The sequence below is a fragment of the Cariama cristata genome, unplaced genomic scaffold (assembly GCF_000690535.1).
Source record: "Cariama cristata isolate BGI_N322 unplaced genomic scaffold, ASM69053v1 scaffold21113, whole genome shotgun sequence".
NCBI lineage: Eukaryota > Metazoa > Chordata > Aves > Cariamiformes > Cariamidae > Cariama > Cariama cristata.
This window is the reverse complement of record NW_009610413.1, coordinates 12,267-32,260: the sequence shown is the minus strand read 5'-3', so window position 1 is coordinate 32,260 and position 19,994 is coordinate 12,267. Positions and strand designations below refer to the sequence as shown.

Genomic DNA, 19,994 nt, shown 5'->3' with positions numbered 1-19,994 from the left:
ACTACCACTCTCTGGGCATGGCTGGCCAAACTTAACTAAAGTGTTTCACTGCCTTCTGCTTTCTTTAGTAATACTGTTTTCCTCTTGGTTTTACTAAGTTTATTCTTAATGCCATTTTTTGAAGGCAGAGTTACTGGGCCTTAAGTAGATGAGAATAGCTATTTATGATGATTGCAATGAACATCTGACGCAAGTTGTGGCTTCAGTAGCCAAGGCCTCTGGCTGCAAGATGCAATCAAAGGCGGAGTCCAGACTGTTGACAAAGCTTCCCTTTCTTTCCTCCTGGAAAGCCTCCGCAAAGCAAATATGATACTAGATGAGACCGAATCCTGGAACAGCAGCAATATAGCATTTCAACCTATGATACATCATGTCCAGTAGGCCTAACAACCCAAATATAAGGAGAAATTAAATTTATCAGCAATTCCGAGTTTTGGCTTTATATTTCATCCATTAAAAGCAATTGGGAAGTTCATGGCAGTATTCAGGGAGACTATACTAAATTTTTGTCTTTTTAATATCAGACATTTCCCCTAAATGTATTAAGATGAGTTTCGTAGAGCTACCTTAGCAGTCTTAAGTGTGTTAGTATAGGATTGAAGAACAAAGTTCAAATGAAAAGGTTCTGCAAGCTCATTTTATGTAGAACATTAAACTAGGTTTTTGTAACCTGAATAATATTGTAGAGAAAAATGTAGAGGTGTTTCTTTCCCCAGGTCTTCTGTAGGAAGTCTTCCAAGACTCAGAAAATGGTCTAATAAATTTTATGGGCAAGATATGTTGGTTTGTGTTGGTGGGTTGTTTTTTTGTGTGTATTGTTTTGTTTGTTTGTTTTTTAATTTTAAAATAATTATTTAACTCCTTTCTAGACTCCTAAGTTTTCATGTAAGTTCTGAAACATTAGTTTGGTTTTGATACCAAAGGAAGGATAAGCCTATAATAAATTAAAAATGAGATATAATTGGCTTTTCTTTTTTTATTTTACTACAAACAACAGGAGAAAACACAAATACAAAAAGACTTGTGGAGAATTGAAGATGTTACAGCTGGCTTGAGTGCAAATAAAACAAACTACAAAACCATAGTAGACTCTATCAAGAATCCAGGTAAGGAGAACATAATTAAAACATAAAAAATATACAAATGCAGCTGAGTCTTTAGGTCTGTGTACATAGTCTAGAAGTTTGTTCTACTACAGAAAATCCAGTTAATTCTGCTAATGGTTACATCAAAAATCTCTGTTGATTGAGCACATTAACTTGGTGTTTCTTTGGTTGAGGTGGCAAAAAGGTTTTTTGTTGTTTTCACATACTGATGACACTAAAACATAACAAGCGATAAAAAAGGGAACATTAATAATAATGGGTCAAGTTCTTCAAGTTACAGAAGGAGTTTCTGTGACATGCCAGGCTCATGCCAGTCTAGTATCTATTCTGCATTCTGTGCAGGAACTCCTCTCTGTGGTGGTCTCTGCTCCCCCCGCCTTGGATGCTGCCCAACTGCCCTTGCTGCATTTGCCTTCCCCCTCTCTCTTCAGGCAGGCGTTTGGTGGGCAGAGCAACAATATCAGCTATGGAAAAGAGGAAGGGAAAGTGTGTGTGGTCTGCATTTCAATTGCTTTATTATGTTTCAAAGAAAAGACCTAAGGCATTGGGATAGCAAGAGACTGTTAACGCCTACTGTAAAATCACTTTAAATATAAAGTATCTTTGCTTACCTTTTACATGCAGAGATAAAGTAGTTCTGAGATGCTGAGATCTTATTTTATTTAGGGTATGGCTATGAGTGCTTAGCCTTGTCTAAATCTGTAGGCATCTGAAGGAATCTGTGGCACGGGGCCAGATACAGCCTATGAACTGATTTCATATGACTCTCGGGCTTTTCCTTCCTTCCCTCCTGCTGCTCTCTCCGAGGAATTTTACTGGATGGTATTAAAGTGTGTGTTTTTATTTTTGGCCTGAAAAGCTTGCTTGATCTTCATCAAGAAAATGTTTTCCACCCCTGCTATAATGTAACAATCAAACATTTTTATGTCCAAAAAACCCCCCATTCGTGTTCAAAGCAATGTGTGGAGTATTAGGGCTATTTTATGAAGTCTAAGGATGTTAATTGCTGTTCTTATTATTGATAAGAAACAACACCTAACACATTTGCATATTTCTCCCCTAGAGAGAAAAATAGTGCCTTCATTTTCTCAGTCTTCAGTGCCTTCCTTACCATCTTCCTTTGCAACTACGGAGAGCAAACTTTCAGTTCCACAAAGCCCTCCACCCAGCCCAGTTAAATCCTCTCTGGAGGTCAGGCTGTATCCACAGCCTTATTTCCAGGCCAGAACACAGCACCAAGTGCAACAGCTGAAAAAAGTCGAGCCGCCTCTTCAGTCACCAATTAAGCTCAAGCCAAAGGTTGTAAGTACTGCTCTTGTGAAATTCATTCACCTATGTTTCCATTTACTTCAGGCAGAAACAGTGAAAGTTTCGTGGTTGCAAAGTGTGGCACACAGTGTGGAGGCATGACAGGGAGACACTTAAGGTCTTTGTGTTGAAACTGAGCAATAGCACTTACAGGAGAATATATGTGTGTAACCTGGAGCTTTGTGTACACTAGCCATATACTGGTTTAGAACATAGTAATGCAGAACCTTCCTTGGTGATGCTTTGTGATTGATTAATTGTTCGCTGTCTTTGGTTTTTCAAGTTGTCTTTTTGGTGTGGACAGAGGAGAGCATGCTAAAGCAGTCACAAATATAAAATATATATATAGAAATGAACTCATATAATGAAATGAACTTTCAGTCAGTTTATGCCAGGCTGCCAAATACCTGTGCTTTCCTGTTCCCAGGAAGATGAAGCACCGCCCAGACCTCCGCTCCCTCAGTTGTACAGCCCTGATGATCAGCCACCAGCGGTTCCACCTCTCCCAAGAGAAGCCACTGTCATCAGACACACATCAGTGCGGGGCCTGAAACGTCAGTCAGATGAAAGAAAGAGAGACAGAGAACTCGGACAGTATGTTAATGGAGATTATAGGGTGAGCACCCATACACCTTCACACCTGCACTTCAAAGATACGGGAACCTATAACAAACGATATTGTCTGTAGGTCTTGTCATAAGCAGGGAGAGAGAATGGCAGAGAGAGAGTAATGGCAGGGAGACATCTATGCTGTGTAATAATGGCAGAGAGAGATTTAGTAATCCAGAAAGAAAGCTTTAGGATTTCTTTTAAGATTATTAAGACTTGCTTTCTGTGATTTCATTTGAGCTGATCAGTATTTTTTCAAATAGGTGGAACTGCGTTCATACATGAGTGAACCAGAACTAGCAATGATAGGTGGTGACCTCAGCCAACCTTCCAGTGGTTTAATAAGCTCTGATAGCGGATACCAGACATTACCTACTCGTGGTAAGTCAGGAATTTAAGTAGTTGATTTTTATCAGTACTGTCTGTATAGGAGCTTTTCTCTCCTAGGATTTTCTGGAGATGGTCTTTATCATCGGATCGTTATTTTTAGATTAGCTATACAATGCTGTGAAAGTCTGGAGATTTTTTGTGCATTTTAATGGTGCTGTTACAACCAGCCTTTTGCAATACAACTTAATATATTAATGCTTAAAAAAAGGCATAGTAAAACATGAAGTTAGCTGTTAGAATGTCTCTATATTCAGAGTTATTTTTCCTCCTAATTTGTGTGATCTTTTACAAATTTAGGTATTTTTTAAACACTTTTATTGCCATTGAAATGAAAGCAATAAAGAATAAGAATATAATGCCCCCAGACACTACATGTGACTTGACACCTCATTCCCAGTGTGCTAACTGTTTCATAAATGAGGATAAAAAGGATATTTGGGGAAGAGCAATTAATTTCTTAGCCGTTCTTTTCTTCTTTCTTTCCTTTCTAACTGTGAATGTTAAGGTTTGATTTTCTTCATAGATGTGATTATTTGTACAGCATATCTACTGCTGTACAGATGAGTTCACTCGATACTTCTGAATTTTGATCAATAGTGACCTGAAACACATTACTGTTAGCTGAAATGAAATTTCATGCCTCTCATGATCTTCTGAACCACAAAAGGTGAAACAGGAGCTAAAATAGTAACCAGAATGTCATAGAAAAAGCATGAATAATTAAAAAAAATAAAATCTGACACTTTGTCTACCTTTTCTGTGTCATTTGGTTTTAAAGCATTCTCTTTTTCCTTATCAAGGTTTATCTGGATCATCTTCCAGATTGCACCAATCATCTACCATTTCATCATATGCAACACTTCGAAGGGATAGGTCCAAGGTAAGTTCTAAGTCAACATCTGAAGGCAAATGTCTGAACTGTTCAAAATAGTTAAGCCCAAATATATTTTGCATAACAGGAAGTGGGATTGTAGTAGCATGGGAGAGGACTCAACACCTGTGATCTAATAAAATCTCCAGTTGTTCACTTTCTGAAATGAAGCAGGAAGCAGACAGACAACTTACTGCATTTGAAATAGATTTATAAAACAACGTTTAGAATGAAAAATCGGCAGTATTAATAGAAAATACAGAGTTGAAATATGCAAATTAATGCAAAAATAATAGAATGAAATAATGTTAATTTAGTAATAAGGTAGGAGAAAGAGTTAGTTTCTCGTCTGCTTCTTATAAAGTATTAATTACAACATGTGTTTTGTGTGCCTTGTGACTTCTACAGGAGAGACCAAAGAGTGCCTTGGAACGTTTATACTCTGGAGACCACCAAAGAGGCAAGATGAGTGCAGAGGAACAACTAGAAAGAATGAAGCGACATCAGAAGGCATTAGTTCGTGAACGCAAGAGAACTCTTAGCCAAGGAGAAAGGCAGTCTGTTTCATCTCGGTCTTTCATCAGGCCCATTTCTGCAGACATAGGCTCAGTATGTTAGATATGCCTTAAAAGGACTAAACTAAAGATACCTTTGGATTTTTTTTTTCCTAGCAAGCACTTTCACTTGAGTGTGTGTGATGCTTCTAGTCTAATTAAAGTGTAGTGTTAGACAGTATAAAATTAGTTCAGAGAGTGTGAGTAACAAATGATCTTTTACTAGTAATTACAGTATATGTAGCAGGTTTTGTAAGTTGGTCAGAGTTTAGTGTGCTGAGAGGAGATGTGAGTACATTGGAGTGATTTCAGACACATGATTGTTTTTTACTGGAATTGTATTTAGAAAGTGTAAGAAGCTTGTACAGTTTTAAAACTGCTTCATAATGGAATGGGCCTTTTAGAATGTTCTTACTCACCATGGGTATTTTTGTTTTTAATTCATAAATTAGGCTGCAAGATAGTCGTGGTAATATCAGGCCAAGGTGATGTTTGTTTGTTTTAGAGTTGATAAATGGATAATCAGTTTTAAAATCTAATCATGGTGATTAGAAATTTATGTAAGAGCTAATGTGTTTTAATTGATACAAATTCTTCTTTAAAGCTCAAAATGTAGAATATTCTAATAAGGCTCAGATTTAAGCTGCTGAAGAAAAGGATTTTTGTTGCGTTCTGAGATTAAATGCTGTACAGATGATAAGTTTGTAACAATACATTTTGGATACTAACCAAAGCAATTCTAATTGTTGAAATTACCCAGTCATTCACTTGGTGCTAAACCAAGATTGTACTGTAATTGCACTTACGCTGTGGTCTTTTAATTTATTTTTTATTTGGCCCACTAGAGCTTTAGAATTATCACCTTGTTTTACCTAATTCATTGCACAAGATCTCTTGCTTCTAGATTTGTCACTCATCATACCTAATGCCTCTTTTTTTTGTTTGCTTGTTTTTAATTTGCAGAATTTTGTAGTTATTTTAAAATTTCTAACTGGACTACTCAATTTTTACCAGGCTTAATTGCATTTGTGTGCAATTGCACATGTGTGTCAATTGCTAGCATTAAAAAAAACTTATACTATTCAGCCTTTCATTCCCACTGTTCAGTAGCACTAATTTACAGGCCGTTATTTGTATTTACTTTCCCAGTAAATACGAGTGCACTACTTGGAGACATTAATCTATTTTATCTTCTGTTTTGCAATCACAAATTTGTTAAAGATAGTGCATAATATTTGGGAACTGTAGAACTATAGTATCACCGTTATTTTCATATTTTAATTAGAGGAACTAAATCTGAGCTTCTTATGTTTCCTGGCTCACGTAACATACACAAGTTGAATTTAAACATTTTCGTAACACTCCTTATTAACATTAGTGGCAAACACTTTATCTATAAATTTGGGTGCCATCTCGGTCTTTTTCTTGCTGTAAAGAATTAAAATAGAATCTTTCAGCCCTAACAATGTTTTGTAGAGATCATCTCTTGTACCTATAGGGCTTCAATACACAAAAAGCATGTTTGATAGCACAATTACTTACAGCATTACAATTATTTAGCAGCCAAAATGGCAAACAGTTAAATGTATAATTGAAGTGCTGCTCAGTATGTAACATTTGCTTTAAACATACATTGTATGTGTAACTCTAATTTTTAATTGGTCAGCTCTCAAGTGTAGTTTGACATTTTAAGTATTGATCACGGTACATGAATTCATTTGTTATATATAATGCCTTTTTAATGTAAAAGTCGCAACATCAAAGCCAATAAAAATACTGCTTCGTAATAATGGTTTGATGTTTTTCTTACCTATATAGAGTAACTTGAAAATGATACTGTATATTTAAAATATACTATGTCAATCAGGCCTGGTTCGAATATGAGTAGAAGAATGAGTTTGGAGTACTTGTATGAGAAAACTTTTTTTTCTCTTTTGAATTCTGTGAAGAAACATCTTAATTTTTGAGATATAATTGCCTTTTAGCTATTTAACTTTTTTAATATACATGGAAGATACATATCTTCTGAGTGAATATTGAGAGCTTGTGCATGAATAGGTTTCAATTAGTTTTGTTAATGCAAGTAACATAATCAAGTCTAAAGACTTTATATAAAATTTAAACTTCAACCAAAACAAGCCAAAGATTTGTAACAGAAATACTGGAGATGCTTTTAAGAAACATATAATGGCACGTTCTCCTATTGATGCCCTCAAATGCTTGAGGAGATATTTTGTTGTTGTTGTTCTTTTTGTCCCTTCTCTTTCCCACTGCTTTTAATATTGTGTTTTAGTGGTAAAGTTGCTGAGATCTGCTGGATGGATTGATGTTGCAACTGAACTTTTTTTGAACTAAAAAGTGTTGGTAGTATTCTTAAGCGTGAATTTATACGCAGCTGTATTCTATGTAGCTGTGAAGAAGCTACTGTGCAATTATTTGGGATCTCTAAAATTATGCCACTTAATTTAAATACATTCTGAATTTTGCTAAATGTTTACCTTGTAAAGAGAGGATGTGAAAGGTTTTTTATCCTTGCAGGTAGCTAGATCCTTTAGTAAAAACATAAGAGCTTAGAAGTTACTAAATTTTTGAGTTCAAGACAAGTTAATGCTAGTGTGTAAAGTATCGTCAGCTTTAATCACTAGGTATTATTTTAGAAAGATACATAAAATTTTCAAGTTGCGATTCTCACCCTGCAATATAAATACCCTTTCTGTGTAGTGATTCAAAATCAGCCAGCACTGCCTGGTTAGAATGCCTAGGACTAGTCTGTCAGTCAGTGGACTCGCTTGTATTGACACCTGTGCTTCCAAAGATGTTTGTGTGCAGCTAGTTCCATGTTAATCAGCATATGTGAAATTGTAATTAATACATTTGTAAGGATTTAATACTGCTGAATGTTACCTGTAAAACTAAACAATACTCTAAAATCCATGCAGCACAGCTAGAGATCAAATCTCCCAGCCGTGTGTTCCAAGAAATACAGTTGCATTTTCTTGTTTTTGTCAGTTAAGGGGTTTGCTCTGTGGATTCTTTCAGCAATATAACATTTGCAGCAGTAGTAATGTGTGCTAAATGTTGAATTTGGCAGTATGGTTGAATGCTGTTAATTGTTTTGTATCTATTACCAGTGGAAACGAGAGCAAGAATTTGATTTGCAGTTACTTGAGAGGGCAATTCGTGGAGAAGACAAGGATGAAAATGAATGGTTAAAAGTTCAGCCAGTAGCAGTGACAGAGACAGACCTGGAGCCTCAAGACTATGATTTAGATATCAGCAGAGAGGTAACACTAATAATTTTTTGCCTCCTATTTTATGCCCCAGAATATTAACATTTCTAAGGTTTTTAGGTAGTGAATTCTCATCTTTTCTTTCAAAAGTTAGCTGGAAGTTTGAACTGAAACTACTTTTGGGTATTGAAAATTTACAGGCTGGCACTTAGAATCTCTGTAAGGTTCGTGTTCATATTGTGTTTTACTGGAGAGAAGAAATTAAAAGGTTGGCTCTACTGTTTAAAATACACATCTCAGGCTTTATAGAGGAAAAAGTTATTAAGTTAGGCAATGTTACATAAATTGGAAAAAAAGATGAGAAGACAAGATGGAGAGTATTTGAAAATAAGAAACAGCAATGAAGTAAAAGTTAGTTCCCCAGAGCTACCTTACTTTTCATTTTGACTGGCAAAACACGGTGGAGAAGAGGAAGCACTGCTTTATCCTGGGCAGACCAGAAAACACCTTTCTGTCAACTTTTCAAACGACTTGGTTGGTGTTCTGGGCACTAGGATCTTTTTCCAGCTCTAGTAACGAGCAGAGTATTTGTTAGAGGTGCGATTGAGCCATCTGGTGGAAAAGGAAGAATATAGCAAGTGGGAAGATGTCAGGAGGTACCATGCGTGGCCTAAAATGCCATGGTAGGTGGAAAATCCGTAAAATTATTAATGATAATTAGACTAGTGAGCACCTCTACTGTTCTGAAAGCTGTTGGCAATGTATCATTTTATAGAGAGAGAGATTTGTAAGAGGTTGAATCTGTGAGCCTTTATCTGTTGATCTCTATGAATGAACGTATCTTTTAATTATTCTTGTATATTTTCTACAGAAAATGCAGTATGCCTGTAAACATCAGAAACAGAAAAAATTCTTCTGTTGTATTGCCTTTCCTTTTTGCACTCTGCTATTAAAATTTTTCCCAGAAGGCCTCCAGGGCTACGTGAATCACTTCGTGAATCACTTCGTACAGCCAAATTAGCGCCTTAAGCCTAGGGAACATTTTTGCTTATAGGCATTTCTGTCCTACTTCAGAGTAACTGAAACAGGTCTGAATCTCTGAATGTAAATCTTCTTTCTCAGGTTACCCAGGTTGTCCTTTTCCATTTCATGTACCCAGCCTCTTCACCTGACAGGCACTCCTGTACCTGAGGCTCTTCTGTGCCTCACAGGGAGATGACCACAGTTGTGTCTTTAAGGCCAGTGAATCTGCTGTTCACATGATAACTGAGTTTGTATTCTGGAAGTGGCAGGATGATCTGATCTAGGCTAGTCATAGTATGGATATAAGGTATTTAAATAAAAGTGTGTATATATATATAAAAAAAGGACACATATAATAAAATATAGATGTGTAAAATATATATATGTATATATAATAAAATATATATACATGTATAGCTACAGACATCGAGAGGAGTTGGATTTGAAAGTAAGGAAGTGTAGTGGAAAATGAGGATTTTTCAGGAAGCTTTGGCCTTGGATTTACTGAGGAGGAAGTATGAAAATTTGAGGTTATGATTTTAATGTAGTTATGAGTGCCAATGACTGTATTGTATTCTTTGGGCCTATGATTAGGCTTAGTAATTTACAGGCAATCACTGGGGGTTAGGTCAGGCTACTTTACGTCATTGGATTAGTGTGGGCTAAGTTCAGTGGTGAAAAATTTAGGTTTATTTTTATTTAACACTTTGAATTTTGAAAAACCATCACCTCATGAGCGTTTTAACAAAAATCCAAAGAGGAGAACAACAAGTAGTTCCCCTTTTACTTATTTTCAAAAGCAGTCTGTTCTGTATAATAAACATTGGTTTTAAAAGTCCATTTGTAAACTGAGTTTTCAATGGGTAATTTAGATCTCTTATGTGGAGCAAAGATTTCCCACAAAGAAACTGATCCTAACAAAAACTTGTTGCTAGCTTTTGTGCATTCATATTAAAATGTTCAATCTACAGAATTATGTGTACACAACATGTTGTTACAATTGCACAATGTTAGTGTATTTCTGAATCAGTTCCCTAGACAACTTTTGAACACCTAGGATTTCAGATTTTAGAGTCCAAGAATTTCCCAAGATGAGTACAAACTGCTGTTTTTCTTTTTTTTCTTTTTTTTTTTTTTCTCCACTGTTCATGAAGAAGATTATTCAGTCTCAAAAGAATGATACCCTAGATTAAAACTTTAGATGATATTTCCTTTCAGTTGTAGGAAGTCTTCGCTGGCATGACGTACGTATCATGACATTAAAATCTCAGGTTGTCCGGTCGATCTTGTAGTGGTTGCTTCTTTCTACTGTAACAGCTTTAGGCAGTATCCTACTTTGGGCTCTAAGGCTGAGCTGAAGAAAGGTTCCCCATTGATTCTGATTTCTTTTGTAATCCCCTTTAATATTTTTTTCGACCTATCTTTTAAAGTAAAATGAATCAGAGGGAAAAGAGACTGTTAAAAGGGCATCAGCTCATATCCAGAGGGAGTGTTTAGCATCAGGTACATGTATTGACTGTGAAAATCCATGCTTTATTCTTGTCACTGTGTTCTCCCATTGAGGAGAGTTATCTCAATTTTTTTTCAGTCTTTGTTATTAAAAACTTTTTTCCCACAGTTGTCAAAACCTGAGAAGGTTGCAATTCCAGAACGCTATGTTGAACTGGAGCCAGAAGAGCCTCTTTCTACAGAAGAACTGGCAGCAAGGCAGCGTAAAGCAGAAAAGATAAAGAATATTCTTACTAAATCAAGGTCAGGTTTTGTTTTGGTTAGTTTTTTTAAGATCTTATATACGGGCTGGGTGTTAAACATTGGGAACTAACTTCATACAATAGTCTAATTCCTATTGAATTATCAAAGTGTAACTTGTGGCTTTTAGAAAATGCACACAGAATTTATGTGGTACACTTAAAGCTCCTTTTTAAAACAGGGTAGAAGAGATAATGACGAATTTTGTGTATGTCCATTCTCTTGTTCAGAACATCCTAAAATAGTAGTGAGTCCTTACCAAGCAACTTGTAGATGAGAGTGAAGAGAAAGGAAAGGCACAGGTCTGGCCAAAAGCAGAAGAGAAGGTGTGAGAGCAAGTTTCTGTTGTCTCCAGGGAGCTGGAGTTCTGAAGGAACACTTTTAGCTACTTACAGCTAATGTACAGTCAGCTGAAACCTTCGGTTTCAAGAATTTGATTATCTCAAGTATCTACTGTCTCTTTGGAATATGATTAACGAGGCTATGCCTGAGGACCACCAGGTTATACGTTTTCCTCTGAGCACTAACAAGAAATTTTACTAACAACTTCAAATAAACAACATTTTTGGTAGTGCTTTTATGTAAACAGCATATTTACACAAAGGACTTTCAGATGTACTTAATGCTACACAGAAATTGTGACTGAATGTGTAATGGCTACATCATTTGTCTTTCTATGCTGTAGTCATTTACATACAGCACCTAACACTGCTTTAAAGAACTTCAATAAAGTATGGAGCTTGATAGACCAGATCTGAAAACTACTGTATGAATTTGAGCTTGTTCTCATCATCTGCACGGTGGATTCTTCTTTATGTTTGTAAATGTTAATGTTGTTTTGCTCTTTCCCACTAGTATGCACAATCTACAGCCTACTATTGCCCAGGACAAGCACAACTCAGTTGATTTAGATTCACAGCTGCAAGAGCAGGAGCGCATCATTACCATATCATACGCTTTGGCTTCTGAAGCCTCTCAGAGGAGCAAGGAGGTAGCAGGTAATAGTTATTTACAAAATAACAGCTATTTCTTACCAGTTTCCAAAGTTGTGTGGGGTTGTTGCTGAACTCCTGGCATAAGAGAGAGTTTTAGTCATTCATATTCAAAATAGTGAAAAGTGTGTATAGATAAGAAATTGAGAGAGACTAAAGATTTACATTGAGTATATGGCCTCCAATGGACAGGGTGAAGGGGACAAAATAGTATGATCAGTAAGTTCAGAGCTTGGAAACTTGCTCTTACTAATAGTACGAAAAAAATCAATATTTTCAATTAATTCCTTGTAATTACATTAAATGAGGTATTTCTATATTCATTTTTTAAAAGTAGATTGATCCATAACTTAAATCAAGACAAAGGGATTTTTAATTTTTTTTTAACAGAAAGATTCCCTGGTCTGGTGATTGAGATTAGGGTGTGATCATTTGCAGCTTGAGCTGTGGGACAACAGGCTGAAAAAGACGTTGTAAAATGGGTATTGGCATGTTTCTGTCTGCTGACCAAGATTAGAGGTCAGAGCAAGAGAGCCGCGCATGAATTCTACTTTATGCCTGGAAATTAATAGATCCTTTGCAGTAGGTTACTCAAAGTAATAACTTCACTCTTGATTGCTTTATAGTTGAAATAAGTAAGAAATGTCAAGAGATTTGTATCACACAGTAATACATGCAGCAGTTATTCTAGCAAGTATCTGACTGGCCATTTATAACTGGCACAGTTCACTGTTTCAGTGGAGAATGGAAACTTCAACTGTGATGGAGATAAAATACACACATTTCTCATCTGAAGTTGCCAGTTTAAAATTACGGCACTTCCCACAGAAGCCCTTAAGACCTTCCCATTAAAGACAGATTATTCCAATATCCAGATGCGTAACATGCATCTGTAGTAACAGACCGTTGATGGAATGTGGCTGTATACTCATGGATGCAGTGGCAGCTAAACCTGAGGGGAATGTGGTTTCGAAGGGATGGAATACATTTTCAAGATAAGAATCTTGAGACTTTGGAGAGGTTCTGAGGGTAATTTAACTGACTGGAAGGGATAAAATGATTCACTGAGGAGGCTAGACGTTATCAAACCAAAATAAACAAAAAACCCCCCAGAATTGTAAAATCTTGGGAACATTTCAGGAATAATCTTTTGGACCTTCAGGCATCTGTGTGTCAAAACGGCTTCTCTGCAAGCAGTCTGGTCCCAGTTCTAGTAACCAGGTCCTTGTAACAGGGACTCGCACACTTTGGTTATTGAGTGGGACTTTGTGTTTCAGGAGATATGAACCAGTGCAGCATTTTGCTCCAGGAGTTCTAGCTTCTTCTGGGGAAAGGGTAATGCCGAAGCTAAAGTCAACCAAGATGAACGCAGCCCGTACTTGAAATTATTCCTCTGTGTCGGTGCAAGAAGGGCGGAGTGCCTGCCATACTAAACAGTCTTCATCTGCCCAGTTAACTTACTTCTGGGTGTGCATGAAGTTGCAGTAACTGTATAGAACTGAAATATATTTGATCTTTTTATGTTGTATAGTGAATGTAGTAGCTATGTTTTCATTACTACAGTTTTTTAGTTTATATTTTAATTTTTTTATTGTAATTATTTCAAAAGGGTAATCACCACATTTTCTTAGGTATACATAAGCACAGAAATCTTCTTAATTCTTTTGTTCTCCGCAAGAGAGAATTAAAATGTGTATCAGCACTGAATTGTTTAAACGCTGCTTGAAAAAAATTTGCAGTCAGTTGTGAGATTATTTTTAATTTAATTTTCTTTATGAAGCATAGCAGCTAGGTCTTTTTTGTCTTTGACACTTAAAAAAACCTAACATAGCCGCCAAGGACTTGATTCTTTAAGGAAGCCCAAACCTTTCTGTCCATGCAGAGTTTTCCTTGCCATGTTTGTATCTCAAAGTATCTCACATACTCACTTCTTGTAACTTATCTTGCTTTGATTTCAATTATTACTTACTCCATTAAAAACAAACACCTTTTAAGGAATCCTAAAAAAAGCCAGAGTGGTTTGGTTTTGATAGAAAATATACAAACCATAAAAAGAGTTTAGGTTTTTTAGTTACAGCCTATTTTCTGATGATCTAAAGTGATTAAAAAGAAAAGCATTTGATGCTTTGCACAGCTGATTGTACATTCTAGTTTATTCTAATTTTACAGATTGCTTCACATTCTTATTTTTGTAGTTTGATTTTTAAAGTATGGGTTGTCATTTGCTCCTTGTTTACGGATCAGACCATATCTGAAAATCCAAAACTAAATATGTAGGGCTTTTTTACAAAGATTTGCTTATGAAAAAGACTGTGAAGCTTAACTTTTCCCATTTTTCAGGGGGAAGCAGTTAAGTTATGTTAAGATACTACGATAATATAAATCTCTTATAAAAGTAAATTGTACATTGATCTAATCCTTGTAAAGCAGTATTTTAGAGTCCCGCTGTTCCAAGTAAGATATCAGCCTTCTAAATGGAAATCATGCCAAGAACCGGAAAGATTAAAATCAAATGCAGGAGTATCAAGAAGTCATTTCCTAAATTGTGTGTTTTGGAATTAGGTCTGCTTTGGCCCTCCAAAACATAAAAGCAGAATTTGAGACTGAGTTTCAATCTCTTTAGTTTTATGATTATTGTCTTTTAATACTATATCATTACTCTGTTTTATAAACAAGGATAGTTTTAATCATTGTATTCTTTATCCTGAAGTTTCAAACTGAGATCTGAAAATGTATTTACTGTCATGCACTATCCTAAGCAAAATGTTATATGTATTTGTAAATTGGGGGGGTGGTGTGTGTGTGATTTTTCTATATGTTATCTTTGTTTCTGCTGATTGGCGTATAACAAAGGAAATGCTGAAAACCTCTACAACTCAGTGAAATCTTGAAATCAAATTAGCAGATGCAGGTGCTATTCCAGAACTGCACTTTTAATAAGCAGGACTTGATTAGGAAATATCAGTGTTGTCTACCTTAAAATGTTCTAGTGAAACTTCATCTTAAGATCGATTGTCCATATTCTCATCAAAACAGGAATGTTTATTTGCATAATTTATAGAACTAACAGAAAAATCCAGCAGGTAGAAATGTTTACATTGTGTTCCATGTAACTAAAATAGAGTAACACCTCATTGCATTACTAATCAGGTTTCTTATTCATATGGTAGAAAATTAAGGTGGCTCTGTTGTAATATGAATGTTTGATTGTGCAGCCTAATTCCTGTATGTGATCCCTTCTAGCTCAGCAGTTGACCTATCCATCTAAAGCACCCTCACCTTCTGTACCACAGCCACCTCACTCCCCCTTAAGCAATGGATTTCACTACACATTTGTTTAAACACCTTGAAAGTAAGAACTAACTGCTCTCGGCATGTCTGATTTGCCATTGTATCTTTGCTGTGGCTTGCTGAATTTTAACTTTTTTACTAAACCTAAATTAGATCCAAATGACCGCATGCATCTATTTTTCAGAAACCTTTTATTCTTGTAAATAATGCTTCTAATGAGCTAACATGTGGGATAATAAAGTCTTCAAGTAACTGCTGTCGCTCTACAGATAAGATGCTTCCATAGTCTTACTGTGGTGAAGGAGAGAGACGTCTGTGCTCTCGGTAGCATGGGGCCAGATTTTCAGCAGCAGTTTGTGCTCCAGTGGCTAGTGTTGTGTACTCCTGTGGCTACCACAGGGGTGTGTAGGTATTTTTGCTGGCGTGTGGCCTAAACAGTTGCTGCACAAGAGAATCCAAAGTGCAAACAAAGTTGCACAAGCAGGGAGTTCTTTTGTGGGCTGGTATCTTACGCATGAACAAACATTAGAATCTTAATTGAGGTGAGCTGAAAATTTGGCCCTTTATAACTAATTCGACAATGTTGTGTTTGACTCTTTCATGCCTTTGTTTTTCATTGAATTGTGTTAACAGAAGACTTGATTTTTGTCTGTGATTAGGTTATTTTGCCATTTCAAGTGTTAAAGTTATGATGATTTCATTGTCCTTATACAGAAACCTGTATCACCTCTTCCCAGTAGAATTTTCAGAGTTTTCTCTATTTGAAATAGGAAAACTTGTAAATATTATGATACTTAACTGAGTGTGCCGCTAGTTAAGACGCTCCCCATGCTTCCGTATTTTCCTTTGAAATTATTCTCACCTTTCTGATTTCCTTTCGCCTAATTTTATTGCCTGATGTTGGACAAAAAGATAAAACATGTATGAAGTAGTGAAGAGGGTTGATTGAGTGCATACCTCAAATAGCATTAATCTTTAGGTGCCTTTGTTTTCATTGTCACTAATCTGAGTCAAATATCTGTGCAAAAAAAAAAATCTAAATAAATATGAGCGCACACAGCAGAAGGGCCCAAATGGGCAGTGACCTGCTTTCAACAAGGCCTGTGAAAAATGACAAACTTACATTGAGAGAGGTGTGTAGACATTAGGAGCCTCTACAGAGCTTGATGGAAATAGCTATTTGCTTTTCTGGTTCAGTTTATCTTTCTGAGAACAAGGTTCTACCATCTTTGCTGGGTCTGAATAACACTTGTCTCTACTATTATATCCAGAGATATGCTAGCTGATTATCACTATCATGTGAGATCTTTGCATGCGAACAGTGTACCCATGTGTGGCCTCAAGAACCCAGAAAAATAACCGTACAGTCCCAGGGTATTAGACTTGAGCAGGGGGTTTGGACCAGACGACCTTCGGAGGTCCCTTTGTACCCCAACCATTCTGTGATTCCAGACTCACTTAAAAACATGTGTATCACATGTCTGTGTAAATATACATACATATGTGTGTATGTGTATATATATATATTTACATATATATATATATAAAACCCCCTAAATTTTCTTCAGGAAAATTATCAAGAAAATGATTGCAATAACCAGCAACATGCACGGGACACAGGAGTTTGAGCATCAGTGGCATCATAATAGTTCACGTAATGTGTCCATCTGGATTGTTCATTCTGTCAAACTGCAGAAGGCTTTGATTTAAAAAAGTTTCCTGAAAGTGCTTACTGCTTGGCGTTAGTGTACTCACTTTAATATTTAACCATGTTTTATTTTACTTCATGCTAGCCAAAGCAGTAAGTGAACACTGATGTAAGACTCACAGCAAATCCCACCTAGTGACGCCGCGTGGAAGAAAGAGGAGGTTCATTACCAGCTTTCTGTGAAGATGCTCACCGGTTGATGACATGTTCATCTGGAAATACATTCAGAGAATAATAGGGGGATTTTCTATGAAAACTAAGAGAATTGCAAATAATTTTATTTTGACTTCATTTTAGTTCAGACTTTTTGTATGAATAAATGGCACTTTTAATAAACTCTGTAAAATACTGACAATGTATTTTTAGGATAATGTATTTTAGAATTTTTTTAAATCAAGGGCTGAATTCGTTTTAAGAAAAGCTACTTGTGTAGATGTTAAAAGATGCTGTTACTTCCCCCTCAGGCTCAGATGCACAATGTAATGTTTCATGAAAAAAAATGTAAATTTGAACAAACCTAGAAGCATGTTCATAGGATATGGCTAGAGGTAATGCAAGTGAGAGGTTTGTCAAGAAGGTGTTTTGGATTGAATATGTTTGTAGAGTTAAGTGGCCTGCCCTTTTGCCCATTAAATAATACATTGCAATAATAAAATAAATAAAACATTTAGCTTGACTTTCTAAATATCAGTAACCACTGTGTAGCCGAAGTTTTCCACGAAAGCCATAATGAAAGCCAGTTTTAACTCTCATTTCCTTTTTTGATCGCATACGATTAACTTGCTGGTATCAATAAATAGTATGCTAGGTTGCTCTTGACAGTAGTGCTGTCCCCTCAGTAACAAACAGCTAACAAATTATATTTTTTTGAAAGCTGAGATGTGGAAGAAGAAAACTTGTAATTAAAATATGTGAACTAAGCAATAAAAAAAAAAAAGTCATTTTACTAGTAAATATGTATTTGTATTTTTATTTTTTTCAGTAAACATTACAATATGATGTATTGACTAATATTTATCCTGGAAACAGCAAAACTAATGTAATGTGGCACCTGCTAATTTTGTATGTATGTTCATCTGGTGCTTAAGTCTGCCAAACTCTGAAATTCAGTGTTTTACTTATGTATAGGGCAAAGGGTGAGGTGGTGACATAAAGAGAAAATAAGATTAAATGAGTTGCTGCAACTACTTTACTTGAAAAAAAACCGTGTACACATTGAATGCAAGACATGCAAAAAAGTCCCAGTATGTAATTGTTAGTTGAGTTTAGCTCTGGATGAGAAATACTTCTGCAGTATTTTTGAAACCACTGACTTGTTCATTTGCTGTATTCACGTAATAGCTACCAAACCCTTGGAATTGACCTTCAAGTTTCAGACTTTAAGAAAAATCATATTATATTAATGCTATACTCAGAAATATTCTTGAAAGTATGTATTTAGCTAATGCAATCTATTTTACCTCAATACTGCCAGTATCAACTTCAAAACCTTTTGCCAAAATAATGATTTATTTTTGCCTTTATAAAAAATTTTGAAAGCATAAATGAATATTTTGCGAGAAAACATTAATTTAAATAAAATGTAACAGTTTGGAAAATGGTATATGTACAGATTAAAATATTAACATAACTGCCTCCTATTGCCTCTGTCTTGTCTGCTCTTATCAGCGTCCGTATGGTTGAAAATCACATTTGTGGTGTTACCACATTTTGCTCTTCTTTGGTTCAAATCCCATTAAAGTTCCCCAATTTTGCACTTATTTCACTGGGATTTGGATCAGGTTCCCCCCCTACACCAAAGCTTCATTTTTTTTTTATTTTTTTTTTAAAATGTTTCTTAGCATTTGATTAAATTTGTCTTTATTCTTGAATAGAAAGATTTTTCAGGGTTGTCCCCTAAACAGGACTACAATACTGTCCTTTCTATCTCGTAGGTACATGTGTGTGTCCGAGACATTAGTTTCTGGTGAAAGAAAGAATCAAAAGTAACTGCAATTTAAAAACAAACAAAAAAGCTGGCGGCATCGGATAGGAACACGTGCGGTGTATGTGCATAGGGTATTGGCCAAGCAGATTTTGGCCGCAGCTAACCAGCAGGGATTTACACTGTAACACCTGCCTCAAATGACATCGGTTTGATGGAGACCAGTGGAAACGTTTAATTCTTCTGAAACGTAATCTCTAGAACAAAATGTAAAGTAGCAGTTAGAAGTCTTTCTGTGGCTTAGTGTTGACTCTGCGAACTTGAGAGAATACTCGAGAATGCGAGTACTTGACCTTCAGATGCGCGCAGCAGAAGTTCAGAGCTGAGCTGGGGATGAGATGCTGGCCCCCTCTGGGACACAAAAAGGAGACTTTGACCACACGTTTCGTGGTTCGGTGAAGCTGCCTGCTCTCCCCAGCAGCTTTCTGCGTCGGTGGCCGTAAGGGGTGGGTGCTGAGGAGAGCAGACAGCCCCTGGGCTCTGCCCTGCCCTGGCCACTGATGCCTGATTCCCTCTGCTGCCCCAAGGGAAAGGGGTGCAGGTGCTTTTGCTCTGCAGGCTGTGGGAGACGTTCGTGTCCTTCCCTTTGATCACACGCACAAAATCTGCTCATTCAAGCCTGCATGAGAGAGAAGGATGTTGCCCTAAATAGTTACACCAGTAATGTTTTTAACAAAACTAGTCTTTCTGAAGATTTTGATCTGCATCCAGAGTTCATTCTGTATTTGGGAAAAAATTACCAAGATAATTTTTCTTCTAAAACTTTTTATTAAATATGTGAAATGCTGTTCTCCAGTGACTGTCTTTTTTGCATGAGTGGGTGTAGTTTTAAATAATTAGGGCTAATTTTCATATGTGTATAGTGTTTGTTTTGGGTCAATTTCCTTTTTCAGTTCTGTTTCTTTTAATAAAAATGATGGGATTTAGGTGTTAGACACTTGTCTCTAATATTAAGACTTGAAAAAAATTATGTCGACTTGCAGACCAATATCATTTTGGTCAGAAAGTGGCTATTTTTTTTTTTCTGCCTATTAAGCAACTTAAGTGTTTGGGACCAATTATAATTAAAGAAACAGAAACTCATTAGAAAGCAGTATCAGTTTTTCTTTTGAAGGCACCGTTTTCTAATTAGTGTCTTGTAATGTTATACTAAGCAAAAAAATATGCAAACTGACTTCT

General features: G+C 36.1%; 1 protein-coding gene across 1 annotated transcript; it reads left to right on the top strand.

Moving 5' to 3' along the window:
- Positions 1–997: 997 nt before the first annotated feature.
- On the top strand, positions 998–17,481 carry PLEKHA7 (pleckstrin homology domain containing, family A member 7; the record flags this gene model as incomplete). Its single annotated transcript, XM_009697882.1, has 11 exons — positions 998–1,106; positions 2,170–2,408; positions 2,842–3,030; positions 3,287–3,404; positions 4,214–4,304; positions 4,626–4,647; positions 4,696–4,893; positions 7,970–8,122; positions 10,710–10,843; positions 11,696–11,838; positions 16,917–17,481. Coding segments are annotated over 11 exons (1,419 nt in total), but the record flags the coding sequence as incomplete, so codon positions are not given.
- Positions 17,482–19,994: the final 2,513 nt, after the last annotated feature.